Raw genomic sequence first — 25806 nt, forward strand, 5'->3', positions numbered from 1 at the left:
CTATAATAACTTTGTATTGGGAAACTTTCTCAAACCTGCTTTGAGATGATAAACCTTAATGGAACCCTGCAGGAAAGCTCCAGTTTCCCAACATGGTTTACCTTGTGATCAGGTTTTTTTTTAAGCCTTTCTCCTGATCTTCAGCTTTTTAAAAGATGAACTTGACATATTGCTGAGAAGAAACATTTGTTGCATGTTAACTTGACATCAGCGCGGTTGTCTTGATGGGTCCTGCTGGGCTGGAAGCGCTTCATCTTGAGACATGACCTGATTTCATCAACTAAACAGTCTGGTGCTTCCTCCTCAAAGTTGTTTCAGTGTATGATTAATGTCATGATTCGACACTTCAGCCTGACAGTGTACAATAATGCTAAGAAAAAGGTCGTATATTACTCTTTAAGAGCCCCTGCAAGGCTGTCTCTATTAGGAATAATGTTCAACCAATCACAGCATTCCACTGCAGATTAACAGTTAACCTGCCTTTATGTCAACTTGGACAAAGTACAAAACACCGGCGACTGGATGAGAAGCAGCAGTGCAGAGAAGGAGAAGGCAGACCGCTTCTGGAGGAGCCAGACAGATGTTACCTTGCATGCAGTTATAAATAATGTCACCTCGCTTACACTAAAGAATTAAAAATGGCAACCCTGGAACTATACAGCAAGGTAAGACTAACTTTTACAATATTTCTATTTTTTAATTAATCACCATTTTATTGTTAATAAAACTAACTTCAGAACATGATTGTTATATTTTGCTTTCTCTATACATTAAAAGAAAAGTTGAAAGTAACTAATAAAAGAAATTGCTAATGTTGTCTGGGCAATAATGCCTTTGTTTGATATGCATAGGAAGCAAACATTCAGAAAATTTGTTTAAGTACATGAATAACAACAGTTTCCACTGTTTATATCTGTTTTAAAATGACAAACCAATTACATAAAATAAAATCCTTGTGAATATTTATCTGTAAAATTAGTCTCTCAAAGCGTAAACTTCAATACTTACTTCTGAAATGATCTGATTTCCAATAAATTATCTTCAAATTGCATTTATATTGGAAATGATCTGTTGAATCCACACACATATACAGCTAAATTAGTGAATTAGACTTGCTGGTGGTAAATAATGAGAAATCTATGGAAGAGGTTTTAGTTTTCCAGAGAGGATGACCACTGTTAATTTTTAACACAGTTTAGGAGCCTTTTTATGCTGATGGGTGACAAATGTCTCAACTGGGTTTGGCCAGGAAGTGAAACAGCTACTTGAACAGTGTTTAAAAAAAGAAAATTACACATTGTATAATGAGTTCTCTCATCCCACTAAATTCAGATTTTTCCCACTACGCACATTTTACTTCTCTATGCAGTTTTAATCTCGGTGGTTCTGATTCAGTCTGAGTTTTACTCACATTGTGTTTCTGTGAAAGGGGGCAAGTGTGTGGATCCCAGACCCAGATGCTGTCTGGGTTTCAGCCCAGCTCCTCAATGACTACAAGCCTGGAGAGAAACAACTGTCGCTTCAGCTCCCAAATGGAAATGTAAGACACACCAAGGTGTTATAACCTCCACAGATTAACGTGAATATTCGGATTTAATTGTCCTTATCAAATGACTTCTTCATAAACTCAACTTATCTCACACTTTATTATGTCGGATCTACGCTTGCCTAGTCAGAGATTTCTAACCTTCAGCTTCACTGACAGGAGGTCCAGTACCCGGTGAGCTCCCCCTCTGATCTCCCCCCTTTGGGAAACCCTGACATCTTGGAGGGCGAGAATGATCTCACAGCGCTCAGCTTTCTCCATGAGCCTGCTGTGCTTCATAACCTCCGGGTTCGATTTCTGGACTACAACAGCATTTACACCTACTGTGGTGAGCACTCTCTGGAAAGGTCAAAGGGAGACGATAAGAAACGTCACACAGGAGGGGGCATCTGTTCAGCCACCCATGAGATTTAGTTAAATGAGGCAGAAGACCATGAGGACTTTGGATAACAGCAAGCAGATTTTCCGTCATGCCGCTATATGCTGCTGTACTCCTATAATGAGGTTTAAATGTGTATCATGTGTTTAAATATTTATATGTATCATCAGAGGTCAATACAAGGAGTCAACTCCCTCACAGACATACTGCCACACTGTAAAAACCAGACATGCACAACTTGTCAGATGAATGTTACTACTGTTTTTAGAGCAGTTTTCAAAATGTAAGTAGATGTTTTCAGATTGGTCTCTGTCTTAAACATTTAATTTGAAATGATGATTTTTAGCAAATGAGGTTTGAATATATAAAATATTACAGATTACAAGCAAACATTTGTTGTAAAGATGAGCTTTGCATTTGATTGATTCTCTTGAAACTGTCGACCACTGTTGTCCAATCCTGGACAAATTAGATTTTGCCTTCAACATACTTAATCCATGACATGCAGACTGTTATCAGTCATGTGTTGTAGTTTCATAATGCCTCATTCACTAGATTCAGGTATGTCGGAGCAGTGAAACACCCATAATGTGCATGACAGTGTAGCCCTCTAGGACCAGGACTGGAAATTGCTGAAAAAGTTATTGATGTTACATCTCCAGTGGAAAGAAGTCGTAATTGTTACGTGTGCATGTGTGTTTACTTTCTCTGCCTTTCTCTTCAGGTATTGTCTTGGTTGCGATCAATCCTTATGACCATCTGCCCATATATGGAGAGGAAGTGATTGATGCTTACAGCGGTCAGGACATGACCGACATGGAGCCTCACATCTTCTCTGTGGCTGAGGACGCCTACCGCACGATGACCAGAGAGGAGAAGAACCAGTCGATCATCATCAGTGGGGAGTCAGGCTCGGGTAAAACTGTCTCGGCTAAGTTCACCATGCGATACTTCGCTGTGGTCGGAGGAGCGTCGCAGCAGACCAGCGTGGAGGAGAGAGTTCTGGCCTCTAACCCAATCATGGAGGTAAAACACCGATGGATGATTTTTCTCCCCTCATGAGTTTTACAGACGTGTACACAGTCAGTCACTCTTTCTATGTGCAGTCCATTGGTAATGCCAAAACCACCAGAAATGACAACAGCAGTCGTTTTGGGAAGTACATTGAGATTGGATTCGGCAAGAATGGAGACATTATTGGAGCAAACATGAGGACGTATCTCTTGGAAAAGTCAAGGGTCGTCTTCCAGGTAAGCTTCCAATAACTGCCCTGTCTTGTTGCTGTTGCAAATGTCTTGTTGTATAACAGTGTTCATGAATGGTGTTTATATGTTTATGAAAGGCATCAGCGGAAAGAAACTACCATATCTTCTACCAGCTGTGTGCATCCAGAGATCTGCCTGAAATGAGGTCCCTGAAATTGGGTGAGGCTGTTTTTGGCAATTCTTGTAGCGTTTACTTTAAAATTCACTATAGAAAATTGTCTGTTACACTGCCCGTGCTGGATGTAATCTGAGGAAGCAGTGTTTTGTTTTCCCAAGACGGACCTGAGAGTTTTCGCTACACCAATCAAGGAGGAGACATGCAGATACCTGGGACTGATGATGTGGCCGACCTGGAGCGCACACGCAATGCGTTCACCATTCTGGGTAGAATGACATGGACATGCACCATGCACCTTGTGTTTTCATACATTTTCAGGGAACTGACCGACATTACAAGATGTACAAGCTGTAGCGGGATTGGTTTAACCTTAGCTATAACATCAAGTTCTCTCACTTCTACCTTAGCTTCAATGTCAGTCTCACTGCAAAACATGTCTTTGCATAAAACTGAATGATTTTCAATATGAGGACCAGATCTGATGCAAAAGATGGGCGAGTGTTATCATTGACAAAAATAAAACTCAGACATTGCTCTTATGGACTATTAAAACAGTTGTTGATCTATAAGCACAGATGCACATGCACGGACTTCAAAACCCATTTTCCTCTTGTTGGTGTGTAAATTTCAGGTGTGAAGGCTGACCAACAGCTGGAGCTCTTCAGGATCATTTCAGCTATTCTGCACCTGGGTAACGTCAACATACAAGCCAGTGGGAGAAGTTCTGACAAGAGTTACATTGATGTAAGAAAGTTTTATTCTTGGTATTTCTCAGCTTCCATCAAATATTCTCGCACTTCATTGCAGTCTTTCACTGGTGGGTCTCTCTTCTCAGGCTGAGGACATCTCACTGACCAACTTCTCCAAGCTTCTAGGGGTTGAGGGATCTCAGATGGCTCACTGGCTATGCCACCGCAGGTTGACTGTAGGAGGTGAAATGCTGGTTAAACCCATGACCGGTCAGCAAGCGGTGGAAGCCAGAGATGCGCTTGCGAAGCACATCTACGGTCAACTATTCACATGGACCGTGGAGAGGCTAAACTCAGCCCTGCGCTCCCAGAGAGGACAAGCCAAGTCTTTCATAGGGGTGTTAGACATCTATGGGTGAGTGCAAGCACTCTGAGTTTGGGCCTGTTTGACGTGTGTTGATACTATCTTTGGGGTTTTGTCAAGCCAGACTGACAGGTTTCTCCCTCCTGTTGCAGATTTGAAACCTTTGAGCGGAACAGTTTTGAGCAGTTCTGTATAAACTACGCCAATGAAAAGCTGCAGCAGCAATTCAACAGGGTAGGTCTTGTGAAGGACAATGATGCTTCATCCAGTCTTTTGAATAGTACATGTATTTGTGGCATATGTAACACATGGAGCTGCTTTCATGCCCTACTATCTATCAAACTGCTCTCACATTGCTCTCTCTAGTGGTATGTTTGGGCAAGTCATAATTTGAAAGTATCTAAAATTACAAAAACAGTAAGAAATAGAATGAAAAAATGCAAAACAAGAAATTTACATTTAAATGAAGTATATGAATAATAAGTCCTTAGCTAATAAAGTACTGTACGTTCAAGCCAGCCATAATGGTGACGGGCTCCTTTTCTCAGGTGGTACATACTATAACAAGTTTGAGAACTTCTGTTTTAGAACTGTATTTCTCAAACTCTGTCAAGCTGTGCGAAGACAAGTCATAGATGTCTAATTTATAATAAAATGCATTTGAAAATGTAGGAAACTATCAAAACAGTAATGAAACATAGAATGAAAAAATGTGAAACATATCAAATCTCTATTTAAAGCATATAATTAGTAAGTCCATAGAGAAAAGGGTAAGCCTCTGCTCAGCCATAATGGTGGAGAACTCAATAGTTTTGCAGGTGGCACACACTGTGAAAAGCTTGAGAACCGCTGTGTTAATAAATCAGTCTCACAGCTCTGCAGCTTGGCATCTCTTTCTGCTTATCTATTCAATTTGGCAATGAGATTACTGCTGTCATAAAACGTACAAGGTCTTTCACATATTGTTTACTTTGGAAGTTGAAAATGAGCATTTGAATGCTGGGAAGTGATCTGAATTTGTTCCAGGGTTTCGGTTTGGTTGCGGAGTGGAGAGTTTGAACTCAGCTTCCTAAACAATCAGCAGGTCGTGTTTCCTGATCTGAACATTTATTGGTCGGAAGTTAAATATTTTGATCAGAAACTTTTTGGAAGCAGTGGTGATGTAGAGGTCAGATAAATGGATTTGGTATCAGAGGTTTGTTGGTTAATGCGCCTTATGTCTTCTTGAGTGTCTTATATCATTTTTTTCTGGACAGAAACTTATTTTCATGTTATTATTTTTTGTTCAGTTTTTGCTGTTTGCTTTTATTGCCTCTTTTTTGTGTGCGTTTATGTGTAGCACGTGTTCCACTTGGAGCAAGAGGAGTACATCAGAGAAGAGCTGGCCTGGAGCAGGATCGAGTTCAGTGACAATCAGCAGTGCATCAACCTCATTGAGGGACAACTGGGCATGTTTGATCTGCTGGATGAGGAGTGCAGGGTTGGTCAGACTATGGTTTTTTCTCCCATTCTGAAAGGGTCTTTCTTCAGATGTTTTCTTTTTGACAGTGTTTGAAGTCACAATATTTCAGTGGAAATGCGCTATGCTCTCTGTACTTCCGACGATCATTTGTTTCTGTGTAATTGATCCAGATGCCTAAAGGTTCAGATGAGAACTGGGTGCGCAAGCTTTATGACCAGCACCTGACCAGCGTGCCTCATCCTCACTTCCGAAAACCACGCATGTCCACCAGTGCCTTCATTGTTCTGCATTTTGCTGACACGGTGCCGTTAATCTCATTCAGTTCTTTGGTAAGTTTTCAGACGGTCTGACAGCACATTTCCACTGACATTTGTTTTGTTTGTTTTTTTTTCATCAGGTACAATATGAAAGTGAGGGCTTTTTAGACAAGAATCGGGACACGGTGTTTGAGGAGCTCATCAACATTCTCAAAGCAAGCCAGGTAGAATACATGTGTGCTAATTATCACAAATATCAGATATCACAAAGTGCTGAGGATGTCATTGACTCATATCTGTGTGGGCTTCAGTCTGAGCTGGTGGCCGAGCTGTTTCAGCAGCTGGGAAATACACCTTCTGTGGCCAATGGAAGTGTTCGCTCTGGAAAAAGAACCACCAGGGAGCATAAGCTGACTGTGGGCTGCCAGGTGACAGGTTTTTTTGTTTTGTTTTTGTTTTTTCCAGTCTCAGCTGGCTGGATTTCATTTAAATGTTTCATTTGTGTCAAGTTTCCACATCAGTTTTGACATAATTTGACGTCCCTTTGTTTTTCTGCTTGTCAGTTCCGTCAGTCGTTACAGATGTTAATGGACACTCTCAACAGCACCACCCCTCACTATGTCCGCTGTATTAAACCCAACGACCTTAAAGAGCCTTTCATGTGAGAACGATTATAGCTTTCTTTTACAGTAAATATCGAATGTGTTTTGTTTTTTTCTCAAGTCCATTTTCCTTTCATTAGGTTTGACCCCAAGAGGACAGTCCAGCAGCTCAGGGCCTGTGGGGTGCTGGAGACCATTCGTATCAGCGCAGCAGGTTACCCGTCCAGGTACTAAACCTTTCCAGAGACCTTTCATCTTACTCGACCCTAAATAACTTATAAGAACAGGGCAGACTCAGAAGGTCATGGAAAAAAAGAAAGATTTTAAATTGTATGAGATAAAACCAGTCTAGTTCTTTTCTGTTTGCCTCCTCCCCGTCTCTCTCTTTCGAAGAGAGTCCTGGCCATGTCTGGCAGCTATGTTAGTTTCCTTAAGGCAGCAACAGGAGGGGATTTATCCAACTTAAGGCTGTGGGGTGCTGAAGCTGATCCCAGCTAACTATGGGGGAAGGCTGACAAGTCAGGATTCTATCACAAGGCAAACATGGAGACAGTTACACACAATCACATGCATATTTACAGACATTTCATTCTACCAGTTGACCCTTATTGCATGTTGTTTTTGACTATGGAAGGAAATTAGAGTACCAGGAGAGCATGCATCCTCTGCAGGTCGAGGATATCTTGCTATAAGGGCGGAGTGATAACCACTGTGCAGTCTTTCAGATAGAAAGCTTTCTGTTGCATCATTAAAATTGACTACAAAAGAGAAAAAAGATGATAAACAACAGAAAACAAACTCATTGTCTTGACAGAGATATGAAATTGTTACCTTCATTAAGATGCTAACTCTGTGTATCCAGGTGGACGTATGAGGAGTTTTTCTCCAGGTATCATGTTCTCCTTCATGGTACTCAGAGGGTCGACCAGGCCCCAGCCTTGTGCAGGAAGGCTCTGCCTCATCTCATCACAGACCCAGACCAATACTGCTTTGGAAAGACCAAAGTGTTTTTCCGGGCCGGTCAGGTGGCTCTGCTGGAGAAACTGAGAGCGGAAAGGCTGCATGTTGCTGCTGTCATTGTGCAGAGCAGAATTAGAGGATGGCTGGCTCGGATCAGATACACCAAGGTCCTCTGGGCGACGGTGACCTTGCAGAGATACAGCAGAGGAACCCTGGCCAGACGGTGAGAAAGCAACTCTGTTGTCATCTGTTTGTGTTTAGCCTGCGTATAGTTCAGCCCAGATATAACAATACTAACTGCAATGTTGAATGGAAATGCTGCTCATATTTTATGTCTTATAGGGTTTTTATTCTAACACTTTGTGACTTTGAGAGTTTGCCCCTCAGAGAACTTTAACCGTGTGTTTTTCTGTTGTATGTGTTAGGTATATATCATGTTTGTTTGAATTCATCCTTGATAACTTTGAGTGCATTTTAAGTTGCATCATTCCTAAATGATGTCCTGGCATACCTTGAGGAAGTTTTTGAGGCAGAGCACTTAAGCTTTTCTTCCAAAAAAAAGAAAAAGGAAAAAGAAAAAGAGGATCATAACTCCTATAATAATAACTATTGTAACTTAGTGAATCATATAATTTGGATTAACCACGTTTTAGCCTCATCATCTAATAGAATTTTAGATTAAAGCATTAAATGTTATTAAGTATAGCTGATATAAAGCCTTACAAACAAGTCCATCCATTCTCTACACTGCTTATACCCTGTTGAGGGTTGAGGGGGGCGAGGGCAGGGTTAAATCAATAACATGTGAAAGTGAATTTGATCCGTGACTCAATTATTACAGAGTCCCCTCATGAAAAATACCATGAACTGCTGTAGCTTTCAAATGAGCGATTAATTGAAAATGAAAACAAAACAAAACAAAGCATTTTGTTCTTTTAGTTATAAAGTTGCATTTAATGATCAATAAAATGTTTTAATATTGAAACTGTATCACTCTGGCCATATGAGATACTTCAAAATGGACACATTTAAAAAAGAATTAGTTATAAATCATGGTCTACCTTGCAGGAAAAACCACCATGTCCTAGACCTGAGTAAAAATTCTGATGAAACGTGTGTTTGTCATGTGACTGTAGACTGGCTCTGACTTTACGCTACACCAAAGCTGCTCTGGTGATCCAAAAGACCTTCCGTATGGCGATAGTCCGACAGCTGTTCCTCATGATCCGACAGGCCACCATCATCATTCAAGCTTTCACACGGGGCACGATAGTTCGCCGCAGATACAGAGAAGTCAGTTTTTATTTTGCTTCACTTTACTGATGCCATTGACATCATAGTACATTACAGTTATTGATCCCAAATCCTGTTGTTATTTCTTAGTTACTGTCAGAAAAGGCTGCCGTGCTGCTGCAGGCCAGAGTGCGTGGGTGGCTGGCGAGGCAAGCGTACAGGCGGCTCCGTGCAGCGGTGGTGTTCATGCAGTGCTGCGTGCGCCGCAAGGCTGCCAGGAGAGAACTGCTTCAACTGAAGACCGAGGCCCGCTCAGTGGAGAGGTACAGAGAGCTCAACAAGGGCATGGAGGTCAAACTGATGCAACTGCAGCTGAGAGCGGACCAGGAGGTAGGTGATGATCCCAGAGTGATTTAATGTTTTTAAGTCTTAACAAGCAGGGGGATCTCGCAGGCATTTTCTTTTGACACAATAATTTTTATTTTCACCCAGGCCAGGGAGAGTGCTGCTTTGAAAGAGACTCTAAATGCAGAACGTGAGATGAAAAGTGCTGAAGTGGAGGCTCTGAGGGTGACCATACAGAAACTGGAACGTCAGAAACAGGAGAAGCCTCAGCCTCACCCAGCGATCAGTGAGAAGGAGGTGGAGGAACGAAGGAGAGCAGAGGAGAAAGCTGCTCAGGAGATACTTCAGCTGACTCAAGTACGTTTCTGAACTCAAGACATACTCCGTGCTCTCTCCCTCCTTCATCTTCAGCTGAATATTCATGACTTTCAAGGATTTGTGAGTCACTTATTTACTTTCGCTCGTGTTCTTCAAAGGAGCTGCAAGTATTGCAGAAAGAAAAGGACAGCCTTTATAAAGAGAAAGAAGATCTCTCTGCTCTTCTCCTGGAAAAAGAAAAAATGCTAGAAGGTAGACTTACACTCTCCCTAAATTACTCTGTCTGTCTTTCTGTATCTCATTGACTTTCTTTTCATTGTTTCTTTGTGTGCGCAGAGTCTGTGAATCAAGCTGTGTCCAGGGAAATTGCAGATCTTCAGGCAGAGCTGGATGAGGAGAGGAGAAAGTATCAGGGCCTCCTGAGAGAGTTCACCAGACTGGAGCAGAGATACGACAACCTCCGAGAGATGAGCCTGCTCACCGAGGTTCAGCACTACAATTAAAGAAACACCCAAACGCTTTTCAGGTTAAAAACTTTGTCGTCTACTTGACGTGCTTTTATTTTCTTTCTCCACACAGCGGAACAAAGGCCACAAGAGGACTGACTCTTCTCAGAGTCTGAGCTTCGAGCCTATCTCTCCTTCCCCAACTCCTCTGTCACCCCAGTCTCCTACTCCACAGTCCCTGTCACCGTTTCCATCGTCTTTCCCTTCCCCAGAGCTAGTCCGCAGGGTCAGTGTGACGTCCCCCCCACTGGAGAGAGGGTTCTCATCATGGTCCTTAGAATCATCATCAATGGTCAGCAAAAGTTTAGAAACACGATACAAAGACTCTAAAGGAAAAAAAAAACCTTTGCTAAATTTAGAGAATTTTTTTTTTTCCTGAATAAAATTTCCAAAATTCAGGTTGCCTATTTCACATTGTGTGACTGTGTTTATTTTCAGGAACATTTGATGGAGAAGATGGATGTTGTCAAAGACCCGGCCGTGAAGCTGAAAGGAGAAGACCTGGCTCATGCCTACGATGCTGTACGAGTAGCCAACAAGTCAGTCTGCCTCTGATTCCTATCAGCATTTCCCTTTGTTCTCTGATTTATATGTGGTTGATCGATTCATTAGCCGTCCTGTTTGACATCTCTCTGCCTGTGCTTCAGGTTTCTGGAGAATCAGCTGCGCAGCCAGCGTAGTCAGTGGGAGGAGGAAATGGAAGCTTTGAGGTGCCAGCTTAGTCAGGCCATCTCAGGTTCTTCCCCAGCTGCTCAGGGACAGGTATGGTGCTTGAGTAACAGCAACAAAGAAGCATCTCTATAGTTCGGTTTTGACACTCAGCTGCAATTATTTTGTTGTAAAGTGTTTTTTAATGTATTTTTTATATGCAATATAATTTCTTCCAATGAGTTTGACAGGCTCAGGCTTCCCTCCAGTTACACAGTAATCTCTGTAAAACGCTGACAGTTCTCTAAAGGTGGCTCTTTATCTGCATTAACTATATTTCAGGGTGTTATTAATAATCTTTTATGAGAACTGTGGTGCCATTATACATGCAAACGTCTGATTTGTGTTTGCAAAGCAGCTGCAGGAGCTGCTGGAGGCTCGTGAGCACGAGTGCGTGAAGCTGAGGAGAGAGCTGAAGGAGCTGAGAAGCACCGTCTCCCTCAAACGGCTGCTCACACAAGGTGGGGATTCAATTCACTGGTGGTCCATGAAGGCACCAACTTTGATTTCTCTGTTGAGAAAATCATGTAAGATTTCAATCTGTGCTTTTGAAAAAGCTGGCTTCTCTTCCGGTTGCAAAACGTGTAATATATTGAGTAAAAGTCAACATTTTGGGATATGACCAGAACAAGCAAAACTGTCAACACAAGACTTCAGATCACTGAAGTTCTTCCAACTCTGCTCATCTATGAGCTTGTCTTGAGTGTCTTGAGTGTTTTTATGAGGTACTGTACAGTTGTTTGAGTTGGGGATATATATAGGCTATATATAAATTTTTTGTTATTATAATTTTTTTTTTTTTTTTTTTGTCATTTCTATAGTTTTCCCATCGACTTTGACCAGAGAGGACTCCTTTACGTCTCTGCCGAAGCCAACAGCGGTCCCTGGCTTGATGGAATGTAAAAAGAGAGATGAGCCCAAACTCCTCAAAAACCTCATCACAGGTGAGACTTGTCTCTGTTTTCTCTTCATCTTTTTTTCTCTCAAAGACTTGATGACTTAGAACAGTCAACTTTCACTATAACAAACTCCAGCAGACAAATTTGACCGCCCTCGATCACTCTGCCATTGCTGATTGTGTTTTCCATGCCTCAGACATCCGTGCTGACAGCGCCCTGTCACTGCCTCCTGGTCTTCCCACCAACGTGCTCTTTCTGTGTATTCGCCACATTGACTGCAGTGGAGACCAAGCTCGTGCGCGCTCGTTCTGCAGCGCCACTGTCACGACGATGAAGACAGCTCTGAAGGTAATCTGAGCTCTGCCCCTCTTCACTTTACCATATGACTGAGGTTAACACATCAGGGCAGTATTTATCTGCATGTTCAACATCAAAGGTCAACTAAAAAAGGGGGAAAAGGCATCCTGTACTCTCTCACACAGGACAGCACATCATTGCTGAGGTGTTTTACATTTCCTTTTTAAATCAGCGGTAGTTTTCATGTAATTTCATTTCTGTCTTTTTTGTCTCTTCAGAAACATGTTCATGATGTAAACATGACAGCTCTGTGGCTGAAAAACATCCGTCTGCTGCACGATCTGTTGCTCCATCACTCCCCAAAACAGGTACAACTTTTCTTTATCCATCCATCCATCCATCCATCCATCCATCCATCCATCCATCCATTCTTTTTTGTGTTTATGTTAATCCCAGTCTTAATCTCAGTATCTACAGAAGAGAACAAGAGCTGCTCATGAGGATAATAAATGACAGGAGGTAGATTTATTTTTTTATCATGTGCTTCAAGAAAACAGTTGACATAATGAGAAAAGAGTTGAAAGGTGGAGAATGAAGTCAGCATACAACGTTGAGAATGAGGTGGAAACGTCTCCTCTGGTCCATCTTTAGTCATGGGCACTGATTTATGTTTTTGCCCTTTGGTGCCCCAATAGTATGATTAACTTACCATTATATAAAAATCACATAATTCTGATGATATAGGGTTGCTCAATGCTTTTGAATAAGTGATTTTACAAAGAATTTTCTTATTTTCTAATTATCCATGATATATAGCTTATATGGTCACAATGGCCTTGTAAAAATCCATATCATGTCTGTTTTCTCTGGGGGTAGAATTCCCATCTCTTTCACGTGAGACACTGGGGTTCGATGGTCGGCCAGTGGAACTGATCTTTCAATATCTTGCATAAATATGTTTTGTTCATTTTAAAGATGCAGCTTTGTTTATTCTTTTTATCTTTATTTTTGACTGGCTATCCTCCAGTATGTGCTTTTCGGTGAGTGCTCAGGCACTGCAGCACCCCGAGGATCGGCGCCTATTCAATTCTCCTCTGTAAAAACTCAGTGAGAAGAGTGACTGGGAGGCGCACGCTGCTCTCTCTTCAAAGTCCTAATACCAAGTTTGTGAGCTAAAACAGAAACAACTTTTAAGTTGATTCTGCAGTGAAGTTTCACCAGTTCATCAAACTGCCTGCAAAGCATTTTGTAAAAGCAGCCAGATGTGCTATTGCAATCTCAAAAGGTCTACTTTATTCTTTACATTATATTTCCACTTTATTCTCAACATCTGGACTTTTTTCTCTGAGTGCATGATGAAAAAAAATCTACCTCCTATATCTTTTCCTTTTCTCATAAGTGGCCCTAATACTGTTCCGTACAATATAAATCCCAATATTAAATCCTTACTTCATATAGTTTAATTATATCATGATTTAAAATTCTCAGAAAACCCCAATTGCACTAAAAGGCTTCATAAAAGATGATCTAATTTCACTGAATGTTTCAAAGATTTTTCTACAGACTGGTCTTTAATGATAAGAATTCACACAATGTCACTATTATGGATTAAAATTCACAAATGGAAGAAAGACAGTTCATTTTTGTTTTGTTTTTTGTTTTTTGTTTTTTGCTCTCTGAATATATGTCCTTATTTTCAGAGCTTTGACTCAGATGATCTGGTTCCTCTTATGGCTGACCTGAGCGACTTGATCCGCAACTTGAGCGACCTCTCTATCCAGGCCTATCAGCAGCTGCTCAGGATCACTGGAACTCAGCTTCACACCATCATAAGTACAACCACCGTGACGATAGCCCCTCATAGCTGATTTGCACTCCTCTCTGCTCCTCTTACCTGCCTCTTCCTCTTCCTCAGTCCCTGCTTTGATGGAAAGTGAGACGATACCGAGTCTTCCCGGATCTGGGGCGAAGCTGGGGATGTCCAGGAAGCGAGCGGGATCAGAACCCAGGCCCACAGCAGCAGATACTCCTACCATGATGGCTGTACTGAGAGAGCTTGGAGCTCTACACATGGCCATGACCCACCAAGCCTTTCACGCCACCCTGTTGGAACAGGCCTTCCGCCAGCTCACCCACTATATCTGCGCCGCTTCCCTCAACAGCATGCTGTTGAGGAAAGATATGTGCTGCCTGAGTCGTGGTTTGCAAATACGGTACAGACAAACACACAGCCGCCGCATCGTATCATTTATTCTTTGCAGGTTTAGCAATGTTGATGATTTACAATATTTGAACTAGGACTTAGTGATAAACCAAAATATTCAGATTTAGGTCCTTTCTTTCAAATCACTGATCAGTTTTCTGTATATCATTAAATCTTTATGCATTTCAGACTGCTGGAGATCGGAGATTGTAATGACACTGTAACCTCCCATGCTTTACGTTGTATTTCTTTTCTTTTCCTTTTTTTCTGAACCTGTCCTGTCCGGCATGGAAGCAGCAGAATGTAGCTCTGGCTGCTGCTATCTGCCCAACAAATCTGCTTTTCCAAGAGGAGCTTAAACGTTTTATTTCTTAATGTCCAACCAGAAGCAGTAGCTCAACTTTCATTGTTGAAGTACGATAACTACACTGACCTAGTTAGCAAAGAGCATTCAAATGAAATCATTAACAGTGTTTCACATCTGATATTTATTTTAGTGGACAAGGGAGGACTTTAACACACAGTGGCACTTCAGTTTCGAGACCTTATTATAATGTTAAAGAGAGACTTTGAACATCAGTGCCTTTAATGCTTCTTTGCAAAGCTCGTATATGTGTTATGTCATCGTGTTAAAGGTCATTTGTCACCTTCTGTAAATGTTATTGCACTCATAAACATATTAAGTTTCTTCAAATAAATCATCGTCTTGCTCTGTCTCTGTTCTTAGTTACAATGTAACCCTGCTGGAGGACTGGCTGCGGGGCCGAGGCCTACAGGCAGGGGGCGCTGTTGCAGCACTGGAGCCCCTCATCCAGGCTGCTCAGCTTCTGCAGATGGGGAAGAAGACAGCGGACAATGCTCAGGCCATTGTTCAGACCTGCGCTGCCCTCTCCAGCCAGCAGGTGGGTCTGGTCGTCTCTCTTTTAAAATTATTTTAGACAAATATGTACTCAGTGAAGTTTTGTTTTTTTTAAAGTACATTTCATCATATGCTCTTATTCTTTTTTTATTTTTATTTTTTCAGATTGTGAAGATTTTGACCCTCTACACTCCTCACTGTGATCTTGATGAAAAAGTCACCATAAATTTCATTCGCACTATCCAGGTACTGTTGTCATGGCTGTGGGTTTTAATGTGTTTTTGCTTTTGAAACAGTGCGTCTCATGTCTTTGGTCTCTTGTTTTAGGGACTTCTCAAAGGTCAGTCCGACAGTCAGCCTCGGCAGCTTCTCATGGACGTGAGGAGAGAGTTTCCGGTCATCTTCCCCCATGTGCCTCCGCCCGTCCTCAGTGCCGAGCAGTTAGTCATCCCTGAGTCTCTCAAGATTTCCTTTCTACGCAGAGTTTAAAGACGGGAAATTTCCCTCACAGTCCGCTGACTGCAGTCCTGAAGAAAAACATGGATTACAAAAAAGACGGCTGTGAATTTGAATCTACTCTTAGATGTTAGGTAGCATTGATGATTAAAATTTTTTTTGTTCAGTTTTCAAAGGGTGGGGCGGGCCTTCCCTGGGGGCGCTAGAGAGCTTCAGAGGGGGTCCATAAACATCTAGGGTCTGGGGAATGCCTTATCCTTGCATGCTTTTTTTTTTGTTAAACCCTTTTTTTTTGAGAAAAAAAAATCAAAACAAAATAATTAGGTTGTGTTAAGATGGTTGATTTTTTTCCACATAATTTATTCTAAGTCCAAATTAAAAATTTATGAAAGCAACTGAAGAGAAACAGCTGTGACAATTTCAGACTGTTTAGAGATTTTGCAGAAATTTCAAATCAGGAGCATCTAACCAGCACAAGAATAGCAATGATTTTAACTTTCAATGAATCCGACTTCAGTAATTATGGAGAAGAAATGACCACTTAGCACAAGACCAATCACGTTCGGCATGAAGGTTTTGGGTGAGGAATGTGTCTGAAACTTTCAACACATTAAAAACCTTTACTATACAAAACAAATCATTATATTTTTGATTATTATGAAGTTTTATAATATGATCAAAATCATGAACTTGTGTATTGATAAAGCTAAGAATGCTGCCTTGCATCAGCACAGTCCGACGATCAAGAAGTGACAACAAGCTTTCTTCATATTTTATTGGAAGCAGAAACACAATGAGACTGCGATCCCAGGAACATCAGCCCCAATAAGAACAACCATAATAAAAAAGAAAACAAAAAATTAGAAACATCTCCTGTATAAAAAAATTCTCATGCGAGTACTCTGTACCACTACACATCATCAGTAATACATATTTATATATTCACACACATTTGAAAAATAGAAAAACAATAATGAAATATCAAAACAAAGGAGACAACAATTGCCAATTAACATCAAATAATTATGCGTGCTGGCACAATACGATTTTTTCTTTTTGTTTTATTGATCCTATCATGCACCATTTCTGGAAGTAACCGGACCGACGCCTCCGTGCAGGTGTCTGCCCCGCGAGGCCCGGTCAGCCGGACAGAACAGGACAGCTCATGCATGTCTGTCCACTTGTGTCTGTGTGCTTTTCTTTGTGCTTCATCTCGTTCTGTCCTACACTTCTGTGTGCATTCGTGTTCTATGTGCCAACCTGAGAGCTCAACACACAAACTGAGCCTCTGAAGACTAAAGCATCATTGTCAACAGCAATAAATAGAATTTTTTTTCGTGGCATTTCCAACGTTGTGTACCTGTTGTTATTAAAAGACTGTGCAGACGTCATCTTTGAGTAATTGACCCTGTACACACCGGATTGTTACACAAAATATCTATGTATACTTTCAAAAGGCTGTAGAGAAAAATGCATGGTTGCTAAAGAACGAATGAAGAATGACTCACCCACAACCTGATACATCAGTCATAATGACTTCCCTCTTAAATTTTACACTGTAAACAATTGTCCAGTAAAATTACTGAGTAACAGTAACAGTATGTTAATACAGGCAGCATGGTTGCCAACCATTTACTTTAAATTTTGTATTAATTTTTGTATCATATAATACAATACACTGAATTCCAGTATATGGATGTACTTCAGGATGGGGTTGAGTATATGACGATATACTGCTTCTGAATAGCTTGTGTACTGTACAGGTATTAATCTCTAATTAGTGATGATTTATGAATGTTCTATCCAGTACATTTGTGCAGGGGAGAAGTCAATAAATATATTGATCTTTTACCAGTACATCATTACAATTCATGGATGAAAAATTGCAGTCTATAAGAAAAGACAATATGAATTATGTAATCATACATTTATTTGAACGGAAGCACCAGTTACATTTTTCCACAATGGCTTAACATATCTGGCAGAAAAAAAACTGATTACATTTATAATAATAATAATTCTAATGCTAATAATAATGCTAATAATAATAATGCTAATGCTAATAATAATAATAATAATGATGATAATAATAATGATAATTATAATAATTATAATAATAATGATGACGATAAGAAGAATAAGAATGATAAAACTGATTAAGATAAATATAGTGCACCTTCAATGAGATGTGTGAACATAAAGATTCATAAATACAGTAATAAATTGGATCAATAATAGCAAACACTCAAAAGTTATTCCAAAGGATAGCTATAAAAAACAAAAGGAAAACATGTATATTCATCACTCCTGTTCTGAGCATTCACTGGCACAAGTGAACCAGTGTCCCTTCTTTAGAAAAATGTGTTTCTTCTGTGTAAAACAGTGTATGAATCCATACTTATTCTACGACATAGAAAGTCACCAAGAGAATAACTTTATACTTGATTAGAATTAGAAGTTCGTGGATTCAATGATTTAAAGTGGCTGTGTTTAGTTTTCACACAGACTCAAACAAAATGTCACTCAAAGTCCATGCAGCCGCAGCTCTTTATAAGGACAGACACAAGGATGGACTATGACAGACATCTTCTGGACAATTCTCCCTGTCCTCCTGAAGATAATCCTGCCCCGGCTGGCACTCGACCCTCTGTCTGTCATGTTGATTACAAAGAAGTGCCTGAATGTACAGCGATCTGATCTGATCGGGGGTTGGATAGAAATAATGTTTGCTACAACATAAAAGAAGAGGTTCTTTGCTTTTCTAAGGACAACATGATTGCCTTATCAAGCGCTTATGTTCAAATATTGATTTGATACTTTCAAGACACTTACTACAGTATTATGGTATCAAAAATCCAAGGTATAAGGTAGAATTTAATTATGATTTTGTGATATAAAATCTTTTATCTAAACGGATATCCTAAATCATATTCTGAGAATCAGCTTAGAGGTAATACCAGGGCCCTTTCACCATTAAGAGATGCTAAGTAATGTAACTCATGACACTGTTCACAATCACATGTTTGAGGGACAGATGCAAAAAGACGGCTGTTCCACTGCACAAGGCACTTGAATGGATCAATGGATTGACGATTAAAGACAGAGTATTCTGCAAACAGACGAGCAAGTCCTCAGACTAATGCTGGGTGGACGCTCTCACAAAGGACATGACCCTTGAAGCTGAACATCCAGCAGCCAACAGTCACGCTGTGCTCCACCTAAAAGGTTAAATTGGAGAAACTTGAGTACTGCTACATCACAAAAAATTTTGTAGCACCCTGCATGTATAAAGTAAGAATAATGTTTTGACCATGAGCTTCCAACAAAAACTCATCTGACATAAAATACACAGTATGTTAATTAAAGGAATACACACAGAGGTGACTGGCCGCTTTGTCCACATCAGTCAGATGTCTGTCAGGTATGGAGGACAAATAAGCCTGATGTGGGATCAGTTTAATGGGACTCACTGAAATAAAGTCCTCTGTGGCACCTCCAGCAAATGTGCTACAATATGTCCACAACTAAAAAGGCTGAAATTACTCAGTGTTGTGTTCAAGAAATCTGCCTCACCTGGTAAAGAGCATGTTTTTTCACTGGACAGATACTGCAATGACATTAGAGGACCACACAGCACTGACATAAAATGATCACAACAGCGAACAAAAATTAAGAGTTTGTCACTTACCAGGTTCACGAAATGGTCCAATAATCCCAGAAAATGAACGACAGGGAAACAGTGTGGTGACTTCAAGATTTTGACATGTGGTGCGTTTCAGCATGTTTCAATAGATTCGACTGTGAACTCTGGGCTTTCCCAGAATGCAGTATTTTTTTTTAGGTCCAATGTTATTGTGTTTCCTTAAATGTGACGTATTAATTCTATGTATAAAAACATTTGTGCGTTAAACAGTATGCAAGGGCAAGAATGTAACCGTTTTTCCCACTTTAAGCATTTGATTGATTTCTCATCAATCTATAATCCAGGAAACAAACGTATTGCCTAACATTGTTTTGAAGACCTATCACACCGCAGTAGACTTGACTTGAACCATTCATTAGAAACTTTCCATGTGAGAATATTTTTTTAACATAAGACCAATATAGTTTCTCCAAGTTAACTCATGAATTAATGAACTATGCTGACTGTCCTCGATTAGAAGTTAGTAGAACAGAATTAAAAGAACTCTAAAACTTGTAATGATAACCAGGTCATTTATGATTTATTCCTCTGTTGTTCTTTAGCAACCACACATTTTTTTCACCGAATGCAATAATGTTATGAACTATGTTAGATGCCAATGTAAAAGTCTTCATATAAAGTGGCACTTTAAATGTCTTTGAACCAGGCTCTTTAAACAAACACAAAGGGTTTGTTGTTCATCTCCAGTGTGTACATGGCCTCCCGGATGCCTCTCAATAGTAGCTACATATCCAGATTGGGCACCCACTCACACATAAATGTCTAAGGCCCAGTCACTCAGAGCAAAATTCAAGTCTACAAAAGAGCAGCAAACTTCACTTCACATGGTCTGACGTGTTTGTTACATCCGAGTTATTTACAACGTCCCAAAACAACAATCGATCTCTGTCCCAGATTATGTCCCTCAGCACTGTACAAACAAACTTGTGTCTCTAATCAGCTCAACTACAGCTGTGATATTTGGCCCATTACAATAGAGACAGCATCAAGAACATATCAGACAAACACTTGTGCTGATATAATTAGAATAATAATCCACAATGTAAACATTATAAGACTGCTTCAAAAGGACTCATCGACACAGATGTTTATAGATCGGATGCATAGAGTTCAGTTCTTACACCTTGTTCCAATTATTCAGTTACCATTCATTTTCTTTTTTTTTTCTTTTTTTTTTTTTTCGGGGGGGCTCATTAGCGGTAACCTAAAAACAGCAAAGAAACACCCTGTTATTACACTGTGTCTCTTTTTAGAGTCCTGATCAACATAATCAACATCATCCTTTTTTCCTGGAGTACTTTTAGTTCACAATAATTAATCAAGTCGCTCACAGACAAAAAACAAAACAAAACAACACACTGTTTTTTCTTTTTAAACAAAAAAATGGCATTCAGCAAGAACAGAAGTGGCATCAAGAGACATGCTAGACAGCAAATACTCAGTGTCAAAACAGTTTCACATGGAAGTGACCATATTTGTAATTCAATATTTGGATTATTTGAAGCAAAGTGTAACTCTTGTAGTCTTATGGACAAATACTAAAAGACAAACAAACCGAGATCAGAGTAGAAATGTGTTAGTCTGGGTGCAACAAAGAGACCCTGTGCTTTGAAATGTTCACACTACATGTCTGTACTCCACACTGATTAGACTAAAAGACTCGACTGTAGGCCCTCTTTAAAAATTGTCAGTTCCAGACCTGCTGTTGATCTGGATCTGAAGCCCTTTGGCAGAGGTCTTGCTTCTCAATCAGAGTGGTTACAGCACCTGTAGCTGGTTTATAGGGACCACAGGTGTGAAATTGTCAGTGTATTGTGCCCTCCCTTGGGTGCGCTGTGTGTGTGTGTGTATGTGTGTGTGTGTGTGTGTGGTGTAAATCAAGTGATTATGTTATCTCAGAGGTTCTTCCTTTATAAAACTGGGTCCACAGGACATTTTTTTAAGTGGTGCCCTGTGAAGGACCACCACTGAGGAATGTTTGCAGTAACACAAAAAACAAAAATAATTATCACAGATATAATAAATAATAAATCAAAAAATAAATTTTGTCTATTTTTTTTGGTCAGGATATAAATATCCTTTCACCCTGTGTGATATTTTCATTCTATTCTTTACTTTAAATTTTTTTTTCTTTTTTTTGCTTGTCATGGCTTTCCGTGATTACATTTGCAGGTAACAGGCAACACGGGCGGCTACATGAGGTCAACATTAGAAGAACATACTACAAACACACTCACACATTGTGCTCGGATCACACATTTGCACGTGCTCATTCTCCCACATGTACTTTCTGATGAATCACAGTGCTTGAAGGCGTGTTTTCATCAGATTCAGCGCTCTCATACAGTCTTTACAGCAGAGTCAGTCATACTGCACAAGGGTCGATGAGACAGAAGGCATTGAGGGTGGCAGGCAGTGTGCTCTGTTACAGGGTGGACGGACAGAAAGACGAACAAGGACAATCTTTCAAGTACCATACGTCCAATAAAACATCCTGTATGTGCCTCTATATATATTTTGATATTTTGTATTTAATATATGATGGTATATAGAATTTTTAAAATAGAAATATAATCTGGAATAAAGAAGTAAACTCATCATAACTAAATAGTGCTTTTTTTCCCCTGTATGTGTTCCCCGCCCAGTATGTGGAATGTATGCAGCCGTGGGGCCTCAGTTGTTGTTTGTGGGTCAGTTGGACGGTTGGTCCTGTTGTGCCTAGGGCTGGTCTTGGCATATTTCAGCGATTATCTGTTGGCACTTGCGGTCCCTTTGCTAAATGGGTGCAAAAATCACGACAGGGACGAGGAGTGGTGGATAGCACGAGGAAGGAGTAAAGTTAAAAAACGGTGAAAAGCCAGAAGGAAAGCCAAAATATCAAAGGCTACAAGATAGATCCCACCCTGACCACTCCAAAATGAGCTGTGTGTGTGTGTGTGTGTGTGTGTGTGTGTGTGTGTGTGTGTGTGTGTGTGTGTGTGTGTGTGTGTGTGTGTGTGTGTGTGCATGTAATGGCACAGCTCTCCTCTTTCATTAGAGGCTTGGATATAGAATAATTTTCTATGTTTTGTGAACCAAAATAATGGTTGATAACATTGATATCAATTTAGTTCTTTTTTTTTGTTTGTTTTTTTAAGAAAATGTGTGATACTCGATTGAGAATTTTGTGTTTTTTTTCAAAAGAAAGTAAATATAGAGCACTGGATGTGTTGTGACTCTTATTTCACCTGTGCTTGTACAACACTGGATCATCAGGGCAGTGACTTGCAGTGGCTCAGGGGAGCTCAGGGGCAGTAGGCTGCTGTGTCCAGTTGTGAGCCTCGGACCAGGGCGTTTCACACTCTGCCTTGTGTCTTAACTGCGGCCTTCCTCTGCAGAGCGCTGGTCGGATTTGAGCTTGACAAACTCCTTGGCCACGTCATCGTTGTTACGCTGGGAGAGGATACGTAGGACTGTGAGGCCAGTCTCGTCCATGTGAATGCGCTTACCCAGAGGAAGCCAGCAGGCAGCGCTGCCTTTTGAGGCTACATCTTTTAGTTGTAGGACAGCCATGCCCACGGTGCGATCCTCTCGGGCAAAGCAGTAATCCTTCACGCACACCTGCAGTTCGTAGCACTCAGGCCCCACCTCATTACTCAGCGTGCTGCAACAGAAGGATGCAATGTGTTAAGACTTCCACAGGCTTTTACATTTCTATTAAGTTTAATACATGCTACTGACACTCTCCTGCACTCTGGACACCATCTCATGCCAGATTGTCAAGCCCTGCCTTTTGGTCCTCTCTGAACTCATCATCACTGCCATTATCAACTCCCACCTCTGCTCCATATCAGTCCCTGACACCCTCAAACCGGTGACCACCACCCCCACACCTTCACACAACTCTAGCGTAATGTACAACTTCCCCTTCATCTTCAACCTCCTATTCCTCCCTGAAATATTAGAACATGTCGATTCACAGCATCAAATCCACCTTGCCTCCAATAGCCTTTGTGAAGTATTTCAGTCTGGTTTTTGTCTTGAGCACAGCAGTGAAACAGCCTTCCTCAGAGCATCCAACAAGTTCCTCCTCTAGGCAGACTCTGGACATGTCAGTATTGTCATCTTGATTTCACTGCTGCCTTCGACACCATTCACCACTCCATCCTCCTCTCCCATCTTGAAAAAATTACTCATCATCACTGGGTAATTCACTCACCTGGATCAAATCGTACCTCTCCAGCCGACAAAAATTCATTCATATGAATATCCACTGCTCCCCAAAGGTGTTCAGCAAGGTTCAGTCTTTGGCCCCTTGCTCTTCATCAGCTGCATCCACCCCCTTGGTCACATCATCCACCATCACAGTCTCAAATTCCACTGCTACGCCGATGATGCCTAACTCTACATCTTCACCAAATCCATCAGCTTCTCAACCTCCTCTACCATCTCAAACTGCCTCTGAGATAAAAGCCTGGATGCTAAACAAGTATCATCAACTAAATAGTGATAAATCTCATGATCATTAGTCCCAAATCCCTCACCCAGTCCATCCCTCACTTCTGTCTCGCTGTTTGGAAACTCAGGCCCTCCTCTCTCCTCTCACACCCACAACTGTAATGTTGACAGCAATCTCTTTTTTGAACAAGATATCAAACAGGTCACAAAAACAGCCTTCTTTCATATGAAACACATTGCTTGTCTCTGACCATTTTTCTCTGTCCCTGCAGCCGAAACACTCATCCATGTTTCCATCACCTCCAGACTAAACGACTGCAACATCCTCCACTATGGTCTACCCTCCAATCTCCTCAATGAACTCCCGTTCATTCAAAACTCTGCTGCCCGTCTCCTCACCCATACACGTCATCAAGTCACCTCTGTCCTTCAACATCTCCATTCTATAACATTCAAGACCATCTTCCTTACCCAGAAATCTCTCCACCACCAGACTTCCACCCCAACTACCTCACAGACCGGCTCCTCCCATAGACTGTAGAATAAAGACGGATGTATCACCTGTGACGTTAGTTTGTATGCAGAGAAATGAAGCCGGGTCGGTGGCTGCCATCTTGAATTTTTAGAGCCAGAGATGAAAAAAAGACAGCAAGGGGGCGGAGATGGACAGCAACAAGAGGCTGGACTTAGGAAAGCCAAGGACTCATGGAGGCATTTAGCCTGAGATGGAGTTCACCACCTGCTTTGGCCTGCATTCCCAACAATCCAACTCTTGGAAGAATGGCCCCCAGCACGACGGGGGCTGTTACCGGCCTCACCGTCCACAGGCTGAAGCTGTATCAGAACAGACTCAGGCGCCCAAGCGAGTCCAGGCAAGAGGACAGTCCTCTTCCTGCTGTGGACCCAAACTCAGTTGTAATGGACACCCTAATGGCTGCAGACGGCCGGGAGAAAGAGAAGTGGAGGGCGGTTGGGAGAACCTGGAACAGCCAGGAAAACTAAATATGGCTTTAGATTAAAGTTGGTTAAAATTAATTTGCTATCAGGGTCTGACTAAAACATGGGCGAGAACCTATGGTCCACCAGTCTAGTGGTGCCAGCCCCTGGCGGGCGGAGTGGTACTGCAAGTTTCTGACACAGGCGATACGTCCATCTTTCATAATGCAGTCGATGCACCAGCTGTACAACTCTTCCTGCAGCCTTTGATCATCCTCCGCTCACTAATTTCCCCAACACCAAGAGCCAAACCCTGAAAACTGTAGGACAGATCTTTTTCTGCTGCTACTCCCACCATTTGGAAGTCCTTCTCATTGCCAACCCAGCACCGCTCTGACCTCCACGTGCTTATGTGGAACATGGATTTTGTGAACTTAGTTTGACTGCATGAATTCAACCTCCACTGAACTGACATCTTGACAAATACTGACAAAGCTAATCTTTGTTATAGCAGTATTTACATAAGCACAGGAAAAAAATCTCTGTATGCTGTATTCTGGACCTGGTTTTTACAAAGAGAAACCATCTATGAAACAGAGATTGTGGTCTCAGTTTATGCGTGCTTTGCAGCTAAAATAGAAGAACCCCTCCATGTGCAAACAGAAGTATTCAAGTGCATTATTACATGTGTTGTGAAAGGAGCACTGAGCTCCAAAAAAAAAAAAAAAAAAAAAAAAATAATAATAATAATTTATAGCTTGGAGTTGACCGTGTTGCTAGAGGAAGCTATCAAACATCAGGTGTTACAATAAATACATGAGAATCTGGCAAAAAGAAGAAGAAGAAAGTAAGAAAAGACAACAGATGCAACAAGACCAGTCACACAGTTAAAGTTGGAAAAAAAAAATGCATTAGGAGACATTCAGAATAGAGTACATAACTCAAAAAGATGTGCAGCATAGCAAATATCTTACAATCAAGTCCAAAGATGAAAGCTGTGTGGTGAAAGTTGAGGAAATGCCTTTCACCACAGGAACGTCAGCATTTCTGCTGAAGGCTGAGCTGCTCTGCACCTCGTTTTAAAAAGCTTCAAAATCCCAAGCCAATCCCAAGTGACTAAGCCACAAATATATCACAGGGCAAACACAGAGAGACAGACAACCACACACACTCACATTCATGCATATGGGCAATTAAACAGTCATGGATGAAACTCTTTCACTGAGGGGAAACCGGAGTGCCCGAAGGTAAAAAAAAGCACACA

General features: G+C 41.1%; 2 protein-coding genes across 2 annotated transcripts in view; one reads left to right on the top strand and one right to left on the bottom strand.

Moving 5' to 3' along the window:
- Positions 1 to 638: 638 nt before the first annotated feature.
- On the top strand, positions 639 to 15505 carry LOC115381603 (unconventional myosin-Va). Its single transcript, XM_030083094.1, has 35 exons — positions 639 to 665; positions 1430 to 1540; positions 1706 to 1874; positions 2650 to 2951; positions 3032 to 3175; positions 3268 to 3349; positions 3467 to 3574; positions 3940 to 4052; positions 4144 to 4412; positions 4514 to 4595; positions 5701 to 5841; positions 5994 to 6125; positions 6221 to 6304; positions 6392 to 6508; positions 6644 to 6741; positions 6823 to 6909; positions 7545 to 7865; positions 8779 to 8935; positions 9026 to 9265; positions 9368 to 9577; positions 9697 to 9790; positions 9875 to 10023; positions 10118 to 10336; positions 10483 to 10583; positions 10692 to 10811; position 11035; positions 11117 to 11213; positions 11574 to 11696; positions 11848 to 11999; positions 12227 to 12316; positions 13649 to 13781; positions 13864 to 14161; positions 14879 to 15053; positions 15176 to 15256; positions 15338 to 15505. The coding sequence occupies exons 1-35, from the start codon at positions 639 to 641 to the stop codon at positions 15497 to 15499; spliced, it is 4989 nt and encodes a 1662-aa protein (XP_029938954.1). The 3' UTR covers positions 15500 to 15505.
- Positions 15506 to 22373: 6868 nt separating this feature from the next.
- unc13a (unc-13 homolog A (C. elegans)) overlaps positions 22374 to 25806 on the bottom strand; it is a 61042-nt gene continuing 57609 nt past the window's right edge. The window contains exon 45 of the mRNA XM_030082503.1: positions 22374 to 22812. Coding sequence (XP_029938363.1) covers positions 22524 to 22812 — 289 coding nt within the window. The 3' untranslated portion in view covers positions 22374 to 22523. The remainder of the gene's footprint in view (positions 22813 to 25806) is intronic.

The sequence above is a fragment of the Salarias fasciatus genome, chromosome 23 (genome assembly GCF_902148845.1).
Source record: "Salarias fasciatus chromosome 23, fSalaFa1.1, whole genome shotgun sequence".
NCBI lineage: Eukaryota > Metazoa > Chordata > Actinopteri > Blenniiformes > Blenniidae > Salarias > Salarias fasciatus.

Bases quoted from the DNA above. Each gene is read 5' to 3' on its own strand.
- LOC115381603 (XM_030083094.1), top strand. From the start codon at position 639: ATGGCAACCCTGGAACTATACAGCAAG. The intron at 6,305-6,391 runs GTAGAATACATG...TGTGGGCTTCAG, and splicing joins ACATTCTCAAAGCAAGCCAG to TCTGAGCTGGTGGCCGAGCT. The intron at 12,317-13,648 runs GTACAACTTTTC...CCTTATTTTCAG, and splicing joins TCCATCACTCCCCAAAACAG to AGCTTTGACTCAGATGATCT.